This window comes from Rhamphochromis sp. 'chilingali' (assembly GCF_963969265.1).
Source record: "Rhamphochromis sp. 'chilingali' genome assembly, chromosome: 7".
Taxonomy (NCBI): Eukaryota; Metazoa; Chordata; class Actinopteri; order Cichliformes; family Cichlidae; genus Rhamphochromis; species Rhamphochromis sp. 'chilingali'.
Window position 1 is genome coordinate 27,584,356 of NC_137934.1, and position 13,319 is coordinate 27,597,674.

At 37.9% G+C, this 13,319-nt stretch overlaps 1 protein-coding gene across 1 annotated transcript in view; it reads right to left on the reverse strand.

The window, feature by feature from the left end:
• Positions 1 to 13,319, reverse strand: part of ghrhrb (growth hormone releasing hormone receptor b) — a 71,612-nt gene that overhangs the window by 12,529 nt on the left and 45,764 nt on the right. The window contains exons 4-6 of the mRNA XM_080888071.1: positions 6,725 to 6,825; positions 3,573 to 3,670; positions 3,315 to 3,447 (exon numbers count right to left, since the gene is read on the reverse strand). Of these exons, the coding sequence (XP_080744197.1) occupies positions 3,315 to 3,447; positions 3,573 to 3,670; positions 6,725 to 6,825 (332 nt within the window). The remainder of the gene's footprint in view (positions 1 to 3,314; positions 3,448 to 3,572; positions 3,671 to 6,724; positions 6,826 to 13,319) is intronic.

Consider the following 13,319-nt stretch of genomic DNA (forward strand, 5'->3'; position numbering starts at 1 on the left):
AACACAACGAGTTGAGTTTATACCAAAAAGTTCTACTTTGGTTTCATCTGACCACATGACATTCTCCCAATCCTCTGCTGTATCATCCATGTGCTCTCTGGCAAACTTCAGACGGGCCTGGACATGCACTGGCTTCAGCAGCGGAACACATCTGGCACTGCGGGATTTGATTCCCTGCCGTTGTAGTGTGTTACTGATGGTGACCTTTGTTACTTTGGTCCCAGCTCTCTGCAGGTCATTCACCAGGTCCCCCCGTGTGGTTCTGGGATCTTTGCTCACCGTTCTCATGATCATTTTGACCCCACGGGATGAGATCTTGCGTGGAGCCCCAGATCGAGGCAGATTATCAGTGGTCTTGTATGTCTTCCATTTTCTGATGATTGCTCCCACAGTTGATTTTTTCACACCAAGCTGCTTGCCTATTGTAGATTCACTCTTCCCAGTCTGGTGCAGGTCTACAATACTTTTCCTGGTGTCCTTCGAAAGCTCTTTGGTCTTGGCCATGGCGGAGTTTGGAGTCTGACTATTTGAGGCTGTGGACAGGTGTCTTTTATACAGATGATGAGTTCAAACAGGTGCCATTCATACAGGTAACGAGTGGGGGACAGAAAAGCTTCTTACAGAAGACGTTACAGGTCTGTGAGAGCCAGAGATTTTCCTTGTTTGAGGTGACCAAATACTTATTTTCCACCCTAATTTATGAATAAATTCTTTACAAATCCTACCATGTGAATTCATGGATTTTTTTTTCACATTCTGTCTCTCATAGTTGAAGTGTACCTCTGGTGCAAATTACTGACCTCTGTCATCATTTTAAGTGGGGGAACTTGCACAATCAGTGGCTGACTAAATACTTTTTTGCCCCACTGTATTTCAAACATTACTTGTAGTTTTCGCTACTCTGTCATTGTCACCTTTCGGGTGTTGGACAAAATTTTGGGATACTTGGGTGAGCCCACTTCCTACTTCACACTATGAAAGCTAAAAAGCATGTTATATGCATATAGCATATTAAATTAGACTTGTTAGCAATCTGTTGCCTAATTCCCTGTACGTTTTTGAAGAGTAACCCTCAGTTAGATAGTTCCCACCAGAAGGGATGCCAACTATTCAAGGTGTTTTAGCTCTAGTTTTGCTCTCCATTGCCTGTTTCTGTAATTTTCTTCTATTTTCTTCACTAGTTAGCTGCTAACCTTTTGTACATGATATTTGATACATCTGGACAGTTCGTAATTAATACATAATGTATTACTGATTGATAGATTTCACTGTGAATCCTGTTCTAGAACCATCTTCTTATCCATATCTAGCCTTGCCCACTGTATTTTTCTTTAAACCGTGTTTTTGTTGATGTCATGAGTAGGCTTTTTTTCCCTTCATATTACCTATTCATTGTGCCTCAAAGCATTTCTACGAGTCATGCTGATGTTCTGGTGCTGGTCCCTCATACCGACACAAGAGGCACACTTACCAGCACTCCAGACAGCCTCATCAGGAGAAAAACACAAAGGGAAACACATTTATGCTCTCACCGGCTCTTTGCTCAGCCATTCCCAGCATTTCAGTGTTGCTCCTTGCTGCTCTTATATTAAGTTATTAACCTCATCAGAGACGATATCAAGAAAACCAAACACAGCTAACCAAACTCATTGCTACAGTTTAAAGAAACCTTGCAGTTGAAACATGGATATTTTATCCCCCTTTTTTCCTGCAACAGATTTACCTAGTATGTTATGCTAGTTAGTAGTTATGCTGCAATAGTTCTAGGCTGCTGGGGGACTCCTGTGATGCATTGAGTATTTCTTCTTCAGTCACCTTTCTCACTCACTATGTGTTAATAGACCTCTCTGCATTGAATCATACTTACTATTAATCTCTGGCTCTCTTCCACAGCATGTCTGTTATTCTGTCTTCCTTCTCTGACACCAACTGGTCGCAGCAGATAGCTGCCCCTCTTGCTCATAGGGGGTCATATGATTGTTGGGTTTCTCTCTATGTATTGCTGCAGGGTATACCTTATAATATAAAGCACCTTGAGGTGACTGTTGTTGTAATTTGGTGCTATATATATAAAATTGAATTGAATTGAATTGAAGTACCACACTGACAATTAAGTATCATTTAATTATCTGCATCTTGGGTGGATAGAAAAAAATGTTCCAAGCTATATTTTTTATTGAGTTTAATTCATGCTGCAGAAGTACAAAAGGGACCAAGCACTCTAAAAACTGAGGAGTGATATTATGCTCATTAGTTCTTCCTTATTGCAAGAGTGGATCAGAGGGGGACCATAAAGAGCAGTCAGTGAGGTCAGTCCCGAAATAGTGGATGATATGTGTACATATCATATTTTTAATGTTAGTTTGCTATTTACACAGGCACTGTTGCCAAGTAACAAAATAAAAAATATAATAAGTTGTGTAATTTATTATTTTCCACAAGGAGTAACCTTCCCTGTGAAGGCCAGCAAGGTGGTGCGCTTTTATGTGGAGACTGCATATTTCTCCTTGTGCCTCTGTGGATTCTCTCTGGGGACTGCAGTTTTCTCATCTAACTGGTGACTGGTGAATGTAACCCAGAATGGATGTCTGCATACCTGCCTGTTGTACCTCCCTCTCAAACTATGACAGGACAGAGTCATAGTTTGAGAGCACCCTTGTAACCCTTCACTAGATAAGCAGAAGAAACAAAATCTTTTAAAAAGTGAAGTGTAAGCTGTAGTGCATTACTTGTTTTGAGTAATGACCCCAATCTTCAGGTTTTACTTTTAGTTAAGCTATGTTTCAGCTAGTTTATAATTAAAAAAATGTAAACATTTTTTTTTAGTTTTTAAGTTTCTGTATTAGTTTTACTATTTAAAATATTTAAAATAAGTATTTTAAATGGTCAATCTTACAATGTTCTGTATTGATGCTTCAATACAAATGAGACCTTTTGAAAACAGCTGACACACTGACACATAGACACATCCACATATCCCCCCATCTATCTCTGTCGTGGGGGAACTGGAGTCTATGAGCTATATGTTTAATGAGAATGAAATATATATATCATTAACAACATGCATCAATGCCTCCAAACCCTAAAAACTAAGTCAATCTCCCACTTTAGCTCATTTTGTAACCACATAATATAATTTCAGTGAGGGTTTTTTTCTGTAACCTAGTTTTTAATGTGTTTTTCACTTAAGTAAAATAGTTTTGTCACGCTGAATTTTAGTTTATTTTTAGATAACCATACTATCCTTAATCCTACTGCCAGTTTTCTTAAGTAAATATAGTGCCTTTGATGGGCATGGAAGATGACATACTCACTGTAGACATAAAGCAGTGGTCCATGTTTTCATCAGAAAAAAGGATAGCGTCTTTGATAAAGACAGCACTCGCTCTCAGGATGAATGAGAAGAACAAGTTCATGTGGATGTAGTTCCTGGTGCAGTGAAATTTCCTAAAGAGTAGAAGAAAAAAGAACCTTCAATTAATCTGTTTGGATAAATGTTCATATACTATTTTATTTCAGAGTCATTTAGTCTAAAAGAGTCTAATATTTTTCAATGAGACCTCCAGCATTACCTGAAGACAGTGAAGACAAAAATAGCTGATATAAGAGAGATGAGGGAGGTAGCGTAGCCAGCAGTGTACACCTGTTTGAAGTTGGAGAAATACGTTGTCTGAAAAAAAAGAGAAGTGAGTGGGGGTTAAGGGAAGGGATCTCAAAACTGCACTGTAGGTGGCAGACAGCTGGTGTTGTAAACCACCGCATTTGTTCAACAAGTTGTTCACAGTGGACATAGATGGCTTATTTCACTCCTCTTTCAAATCATCTGCCTTCTCTGTCCAAAATGTGAACATTGGCGTCCTCGAAAGAGTGACCTTTTCCGTTTTTCATCCTGTTTCTCCCTAATTTGTGCCTTACCTTCTTTCCTACCCATCTTTGCTGACTTGATGAAAGCCCATTTGGGATAACCACGTGTTTTGAGAGCTTTCTTTACATGTATGTGTTCTTTTTATTTCCCTTCTGGCTTAGTGGGAATGCTTTCTGCCCAGTGTTGTAGTGTGCTGATTACTCCATGTCTGTGCTCCAGAGGGTGGTGGGAGTCAAAGAGTAGATACTGGTCTGTGTGTGTGGGCTTGGGGTAAACTTAAATGCTGACTTTTCCATTCTCCCCAGTGTGCACAGCACAGTCCAGAAATGGCAAACTATTATCCTAAACAGACACCAGCAAGTATTAACCTAACGCTCATTCACAACCTTCAAGTGTTCAATAATGTGACGAGATAATGACCCATCTGCTGTTTTATTATGTTTGTCTTTATGAGTTGTTCATTGAATAATGCAGCTACTATATTTGATGCGACCTGAACCAAATTTACTGTAATCCAACCCTGGAGAAATCTGTTTAGAAATAGGTGGAGCAGTTTCATTATTAACACTGATGACCAGAATACCAGCAACTGCATTAATATATTTCACCTCTCCAGTTATCCATGGCTACTTGATTAATTAGGAATCACATTCAAAACATGCTTGTTCTTGCAGTCCTGTGAAGAAAACGTAAAAAGCATGTTTCACAGGATTCCACACAGTTATCACCCGGATTGTTTGCACTGGCCAGCCCCCAAAATAGAGACCGGAAACACTTCACACTCTTACATGATCTAATTTGATTTGGACTGATTTGTCTTTCCTGAACAAGTTAACTTCATTCTGGGAGAGTGAAGCTTTATGTCAGGGGCTGGGTCTGTGACCCAACATTTTCAGTTCGCTCTGTATTTTTGAGTTCTTATGTTAAGTTTGTGATTATAAGTTCTTGTGTTATTCTTATTTAGGGTCTAGTTGAGTTTCAGTTCAGCAATTACTATCATCTGTGTCCTTGGTTTTTGTGTCATGTGTTTTATGTCTGTGTGTTCCATATTGTCAAGCTTGTGTTGTCATGTTTACATCCTTCAATGTTTCCTGATTTATTTTAAAAGTCTTATGTTTCTTTGTTCCATGTGTTTAGTTTTACTCTTCCCCTGTGGTGTCATTATGTTCATTTGAGTCAGCTGTTTCCCCATGTGTTTCCACTTCCACAATCACCTCCTGTGTGTATTTAAGTCCTGTCTTCCTTTGTTCAGTGTCAGGTCGTCTGTTTTCCTTCTCTCCAGCTCACATCAGGTTAACGCATTTTCATGATTCTCCTCAGTTCATGTTTTCTCGTCATAGTTCCTTGCATGTATAATTATTTTGCTTTATAATGTTCAGAATTATTTTCATGTCATGTTTGTTATAGTCAGTCCTTCACAGTTTAGTTTAGTTTACTTGCCCCTATTCGCCTTGCTTTATTTTGTAATGATGTTTACTTACTCCGCACACAGTCAGCTCCCGCTGACCGTGACGCTTCAGGCTGCTTCTGCTCAGCTCTGCTGAGAAATATTAAAGTGTTGGTTGGGACTTCTAGTCAATTGATCAGTCAGTTAAAACGTATTATGGATTTCAAAATCAAGTACCTGGTTTTCACATGTACATATTTTCAGTGGTATCACCTTTAATAGCAGGAAATTAACTAGACAAATTTATTATTTTATCTTTCTCCTTTTTGCCAAACTTTTCAAGTAAACTATATTTGACAATAGCATAATAAAAATGGAAATTATGTTTTTGGTTATGCCACCTCAATATTTTTTAGCTGCCCCAAGATGGCGACCCCTATGAAAAAATTCTGGAGACTCCCTTATTTATTTTTTTTATAGATAAGGACCGCTCAATTATACTTGATAAACTGCAGATTTGACATGTAGTGCCATCATTTTTAATTACATATTAGATATACATATGTGTTTGGATTGTTTCATATTGTGAAATGTCCAGCAAAACAAACTAAGTATATTAAATTTGTGTTACTCAAATGCTAAATGAAAATTATCAGTAGTTTTGTGCAGGGTAAACAGGTTAGCTAGAAACATCTGCTGATATCTTGTTAAATTAGGCTTTGTAAATCCAAAAAGCACAGCAGGTCACCTGATCACAACCTGTACACAAAGACAATTTACTGAAGCTCACATTAGAAAATATTGTGAGTTGTGATTCGTGTCCCCACACTGAGCTACTACAAGTAGTCGTAGGGTTCACCCAGCTGCTGAATCCCACTTGAACTCCTTACTGTATTTTTCTGTTTATATGTGGAAGCAAAGTCACCCTTTACAATGTAGGCAACAGAAAATATTTCTTTTTTATTCTTTTTTACTGCTTGTGTCTTATATAACAGATTCAATCTGACCACATTCTTTAGAATTAGCATTTAGTTCAGTTACCCTTTGTACAAAAATATCTGGTAGAATTATTTTTCAAGGAGCTACTTTTAACTTTATTTCTCTGAGTACATTTCAGAGCTTGCACCACTTCATTCTCACTTGAGTAAAAAAAGTTGATTCGGTACTTAAACGTTTACCATAGTATTTTTATAGTATCTGTACACAAGTAAAGAATATCTGCACTTTTGCCACCTCTGGAATCAACATAGCAAACTAAAATAAAATGAAAACAAACAAAACATAGTAAATAAATCACAATATATACCGACCCAGATGGTCTTCTGCAAGGCTGTAGCTGAAAAATGTGCAGGGTGCTGAGATCATTAAAAAAAACTTTAATATTTTTATCACAATGAATTCTTTTAATATCAGTAGAAAAAAAAATCCAGCAAATAGTCTTGGATCTCTAAGTGAGAATGAGCAATGTTTACCTCTGGTTCGATTTCTTCATCCTCTGGAATCTTACAGGCCTCTTCATAGGATGGGTAGAAGTCCGACCATCCTTTCTCAGTGCAGTTCCTATAGATATAACCTAAAACAACAACAACAAAAATACATGAAACTCAGCGGTTTCTGCCAAGGGAAATACCACCAAACTGTGGTGTTTCAAATTTGCTTGTTATGTACAGACAGAAGTCTCATTCAGCCCTTTTAAGTAGGGTCTTTTCTTATTTTTTCAGTCATTCACATGTCAGTCCTAAGTGGCGTAACAAATGAAAAAATGACTGAGTTTAGTATTTTAGTTTTGCTCATTGTTATATTTTCTGCATAGTCTGTTCTTTATTTACATATTCTAGCTATAGTTTCTATTTTTTTAGTTTTCTGTGATGTTATATCCAGATTATGTTTTCTTTTTGAAGTTCAACTTATCACTTATTCCCCAAGGTTTTTTTTCCGTGCCCTTCTGTGTTCTCTGTTTCAAGTCTCCATTCCTGTGTCCAGTATGGAGGACCAGAAGTGCCACATGCATGCAAATGAAGAATGTTGTGCTTCAATAATGAATTGTGCAATAAAATATGCATTAGGAAATTCATTTAAAATTTCTTTTTATTTGTTTATTTATTTAAACAATTGTCCATGTACACAAAAAGTCCATGTGAACAAAAAGGCAAAAAGGTTATTGTGCCAGGTGTTATTCTTGGGAGTTGAAGAGCAAAACTCAAACAGTGAATTCACTTTAGATTGATAAACTGGAAAAAAAATTCCAATATAGCTGGATGGGGGTGTTCTTTGACTCAAGACTTTTGCACAGTGCTGCTGTGCAAATTACCAGCAACCAACCCCCTTTCTTCCATTTGCCAACCAAAAAGCAAATGGAAAAAAGTGTAAATGGACCGGGATTAGGGTTATATCCTTTGCTGTGTGCATCGGCACGTGCATTTTAAAAACTGGGACACAGATGCACAATAAGAAAACATTCATCCATCACTCTTATACACCAGCACCTCCTTATAAACACAGGAATGCACATGAGCACAAATATTCTGAGAGTTTATCAGAAGAGATACTGCACCACAGCTCTTAAGATTCAGTGGATTACTCCATCTTCCTGTTAATAGTGTGAAAATACAGCAGGCACATGACAACCACGTGTAAACGCTGATAATATTACCACAGATACAGTACATAACTACTGCTGCTACTAAAAATTACACGTTCACCATTTGAAATTTTTTTGTCTTCCATTTCAGTTGTTGTACCACTTCATATTTTCTTTCTAAAATTTATAACTGACAGCATATGCAACTAGTTTTGCAACTTTTCCTTAACTGAAATTTAAAATGTCAATACATTTAAACAGCTGTGTGTTTCACAGCTAAAGCGGAATTACAAATTCCATATAGAAAGCATCTACCTAACTAGTCAGAAGATTCAAACTCAGGATCTTCTTGCTGTAAGGTGAGGTGAGAGTGCTAACCATTGCACTGCTGTCTTGCCATTTACCAAGCTTTTATTGATTCACCAGTTTACACAATATAATTCTACCCAGCAGAACACCATACCACAAATATTATGGGTTATGATATGTCACTTACATTTCTAGAGCTGTGAACATCAGGCTGCTGAATTAGATATATATGTATTTGAAGCTGATTCCCTGGTCACTTGCCACAGTAAGTCAGTTCTAAATCATGCAATTCCAGTTCAATGTTTCTCTACTGACAATCAAAGTCAGCTATTCAGGATTCATACATAACATTCTATGTCACACGTTGATCCACGTGAGAAACTGCCTATTATGCTTGCAGTCATTTTGGAGCAGAATCAGCCTTTTGTGTAGCGCCTTCAGTCTTTTGGGATTCTGTGGATAGAGTCAGGTATTTATGTTTTGTTTTTTCTTTGTAACCATGTGTACACATGAATAGAATTTAAACAGTATGTGACTTCTTTCACAAGGACTGCTACTGGATCAAAGTGTGATGCTGCTTCTTTGGTGGCTGAGGAGTGGCCTTGTGTGGACAAATATTTAAAGTTTAAGGGACTGGATAATGTGATGACCAGTGTTGGTCAAGTTACTTGAAAAAAGTAATTGATAACTAATTACTTATTACTTCCCCAAAAAAGTAATCCCATTACTTTACTGATTACTTATTTTCAAAGCAAATAAGTTTAGTTACTTAGTTATTTTTAAAAAACACGATTTACAACCTGAATAGGTAATAAAGCGATAGATCTTTCAGCCCAATTCTACTTTTTCTGCATAATCCATCATACAAAATGTAATCAAATGGAAAAGTCTCGTTTTAAAACTTGTTTTATTAGTTTTAATCTTTTAACTTTATGCATCAAGCAAAAATTCAATTATATGCAACATTCACTGACTGGAAGAAATTTGTTTAACATTTAAACCTATTTTCTGCACATAAAATAAAATAGGTTTTTGGTGTTTACACTCAGTCTTTCAAATAAATGCAAGTAAAACACAGCAGAAAATAAATAAAATCAAAGACTAGCGGTCCTGTTGTTCTATTTTCACCTGTAAAGCAGGAGTTGGGTAGGCGGAGGTTTACCCTGGTGCAGGTGTGCCGCAGTGGTCAGTGGAAGAATCTGCGGGTTTGTCTGTGAGTTTCCCATTCCCTGGTAGCGTACTTGGTGCTTGCTCAGAAGTTAAGGGTTTTTTTTCGCTGTAAAAAGAAGTTTTCTTCCCACGCAGTGAGCAGCGGACGCTAATGTTGTCACTTTTTACGGAATCAAACTCAAAGTAAGGTCAGTACTTCCACGCTTTAAACGCTGCATGATCATATGCTCTTCCGCACTCAATATATTATCCATTGTTGATCTGCACACAGCTGTTGCCACGAATGTCACACTCGCTTACCTCATTGTCATGAGACACTCTCGCAATTAATCACGGTTTTAGTAACACAGTAACGCAGCATGCTTACGGGAAAGTAACAGTAATCTAATTACCTTTTTTGCAATAGTAATCCTTTACTCATTACTTGAAAAAAGTAATTGGATTACAGTAACCTCTGGTGATGACACTGACTAATAATGTGCTGGAATGCATAACAGTTGAAATCTACAAAGACTGTAAAGACTGGATGCAGGAAAAGTTCACAGGAAAATGCCAAAAAATTTAATTTGTGTAAATTTTAAAAATTAAAATGTTAAACCCAAATAAACATAAAATGACAGAGCCTATAATATATAAGAGCCTGTAACCTGAAATCATTAGAAGTTCTAGAATCACATCATATTATGGCATTCTTATAGACAATATATTTTCAAATGATACTGAAAATAAAGTAAATAGGTTGATTATTAATAAATAATATCAGTGACCATTGTCCAGTTTTTGCAGTTTATGATAGGAACTAAAAGCATAAGTAAATGAAAAGAAAATGAAGAATACAGATGAGTCCTCAGTAATTTCCTTTAACTGCTTTTTAACAGAACTGAGGTTAAATATGAGAACCAGGATATTAATTATGTATATGACAGATTGATTACCGTAATTGTCGGGCTATAAGCCGCTACTTTTTGCACAAGCTTTGAACCCTGCGGCTTTTAGTCAGGTGCGGCTTTTCTAAGGATTGTCCATGATTTTTGTGATATCATAAGAGGATTTGTTTTGTTTGTTCCGCTGTTGTACGGCACTACGTTGCCTGGCGGAAGGGAATGTGATCAGATACACAGTATCGGGGTTCAAGAGTGGTATGTTGGTCACATGTCCGTCCGCCAGGCAACGTAGTGCCGTACGAAGTAGCGCGAAAAACAAACTTCAAAGTAGTGCTACGTGTTCAGCGGGAGGCGTGGATGACGAACGGCGATAAACTTGCGAAAAGCAACTTATGCCCAACTCCACCAGTGAATTCTGACAGCGTGGAAAAGTGTGAAAACATCCATGATCACCAACGGATTTTGAAGGGCTGGACTGTTGCATGATGGAGAGGAGGACACCGCCACGGCCCTTCAGAGGGTGTTCGACTCTGACACTGACAACGAGGATTTGTTTGGTTTTGAAAGTGACAACAAAGGAAAGGAGCTAAGAGTGGATGACGAAGCCATCCTGAGCCTGTTCGTTTCCAACACTGGAGAAGAGGACTTTAGTGGTTTTAGTGCGCACGAAGAAGAGAAAGATAATGGTGAATGACTGACTTTTCTTCTTGTTAAAGCCGTGTCACTGCACCTGAGCCTAAAAGGTAGTCCGAATCTATTCTTCTGGTGTGCTGTAGGTTATTGTTATATACTACATTTGTTACTCGTTTATGAAGCACAGTACATGTTTCGTACTTGTAATTACCGGTACTTGTACGTATACCTAAAAAGTTATGCAAATATGTACCCATAACTTGTTTTTCAAAATATTAATAAAAGGGATGTGTCTCCAAACAGCCATCTCTTTCCTGACAATTCCCTTGCATATTCCTTTTGCATATTCTCTTACATATGATAAGTCAACATTGAAACACCTGCGGCTTTTAGTCAGGTGCGGCTAATGTATGTACAAAACAGGATTTTCTCTTGATTTTAGCTTGTGCGGCTAATATTCAGGTGCGCTTTGTAGTCCAGAAAATATGGTAGATTATTTGCCTTATTGTTTAATATAAATTGCCAATAAAGCAGTATATTAAAAAAAACATATATATACTGACTGTCCATGGATTTTAAAAAAGGGTCTACAAAGTGCATGTAAAAATAAATATTAACTATACAGAGATTAAATATGATCGATGGCTACTTCTTCACTGTAGCCAGGCTGACACAAAGTCAAAACTCTGCTGAGCCAAGCATTCCTGTCTCTATTATTGGGTTACTTGCCAAAGACATTTAAGCTAATAATGGTATAAGTACTAAAGGCAATGATAAAACCATTCCTTAAAAAGGTATCACTCCATCCATCTGTCTTAGCTAATTATTGGACAATCTCAAACCTACCTTTTATCGCAAAAATTCTTTAAAGAGAAGTTATAAAGCAGCTAACTGATCAATTACAGAAAAATGGTTGATTTGAAGAGTTTTACTCAGGTTTCAGAGCTCATCACAGCACAAAAAAAAGCATTAGTGAAGGTTACAAATGATCTTATGGCCCCAACAGTGGAGTCATCTCTGTGATTGTCATCTCAGTGTTGTGTTTGATACTGTTGATTGTAATAATTTAATACAGCGCTTAGATCAGGCCATAGGAAATGGCCTGATATCACTCCAATAGAGCACTTCGTCCTCAGACTGCAGGCTTACTTGTGGTTCCTAGGATATTTAAAGTAGAATGGGAGCAGAGCCATCAGCTTTCACCTCTTCTGTGGAACCAGCTCCCAGTTTGGATTAGTGAGACTACTTTCAAGATTACTTCCACTTCCAACCAATGTTCCCTCTAATTTTTCATGTGTCTGAGCGAACACACAAACTCCCTGAGCGGTCCCTTGAACCACTGTGAGCAACAGCAGACGTGTGCACTGTGGTCACGCCAGCATCGAATCCATCCAAGTTACATGGTTTATTAAAATAATCAAATTACAGTGGTACCGGCACATAAGGACGCTGTCATAACCTGTCAACGACATTGATTAGGTGCGTATATAAGAATGTGAATCGCATCATTGGCTGGACTATGGGATAAGGTGGCATCGTTCTAATCCCATACAGGAGCAGCCAGTCACTCACTGAATAACACTGCAAAACAGAATTGTTAACGTATTTATTTTAATTTCAGTTCAGGTTAGATTTCTTTGTGCACAACACAGATTTTCTGTGTGCAGAGACCATTCCAGCAGTGCGCAATTGCGCACGCGCGCAGCTTAGAGGGCACATTGCTTCCAACCCTAACTATATGCTTTTGATAAGCATATAGTTAGGGTTGGAAGTGGCCCTAAAGTGACCCTAAATCCTCCCTTCAATACATTGCAATGGGCCTAGGCTACTTTGGCTGCTTTGTTTACACTTTACACAAGCTTTAAACATAAAATTGTACTTGTAAGCTGTATTTTAATGATTTTGTCATTTTAGGGCATAAAAATAGCCCATTCCATAAGTCTGCACAGCGAGCAACATTTTAGTTGATTTCTATAAACTGTCACTTGCTGCCTGTGAATCCAAGGTTACAACAAAAACATAATATTAGAAACGTTTTTATTAGATAACTGTAAGTATTAATGGAGATGATGCAGGTGAAGGGTGCAAATGCTGGATTTGAATTAGCTGAATTCAAAGCAATGTTCTCCCACCATTGCCTGGAGTTAGAATAGTGGAGCTCAGCCACAGTGACCCTTATGGAATAAATGATGCACACAAGGTCACCAGGTATATGGTGCAAGTTTGTGTTTGTGAGAGGAGGATACAAAGTTTACACTTAAAAAAAAAAAATCTGTTTCACTATTTGAAAATGCCTGTCCGACGCTTAAGCGAGGAGAGTGTGGGTTTGAGTCGTGGGTGGATTTAGCGTTATCCAGCTGTATTAGCCTCAGTATAAAGTGGCATGTAGAGCCTGCAGGCCTGCAGCCGCGGCAAATGGCAGGATGTGAATGGAGGTTGAAGGCCAAGGCTCCAGGGAGGGCATTAGAGCTCACAATGCTATTCCTATCG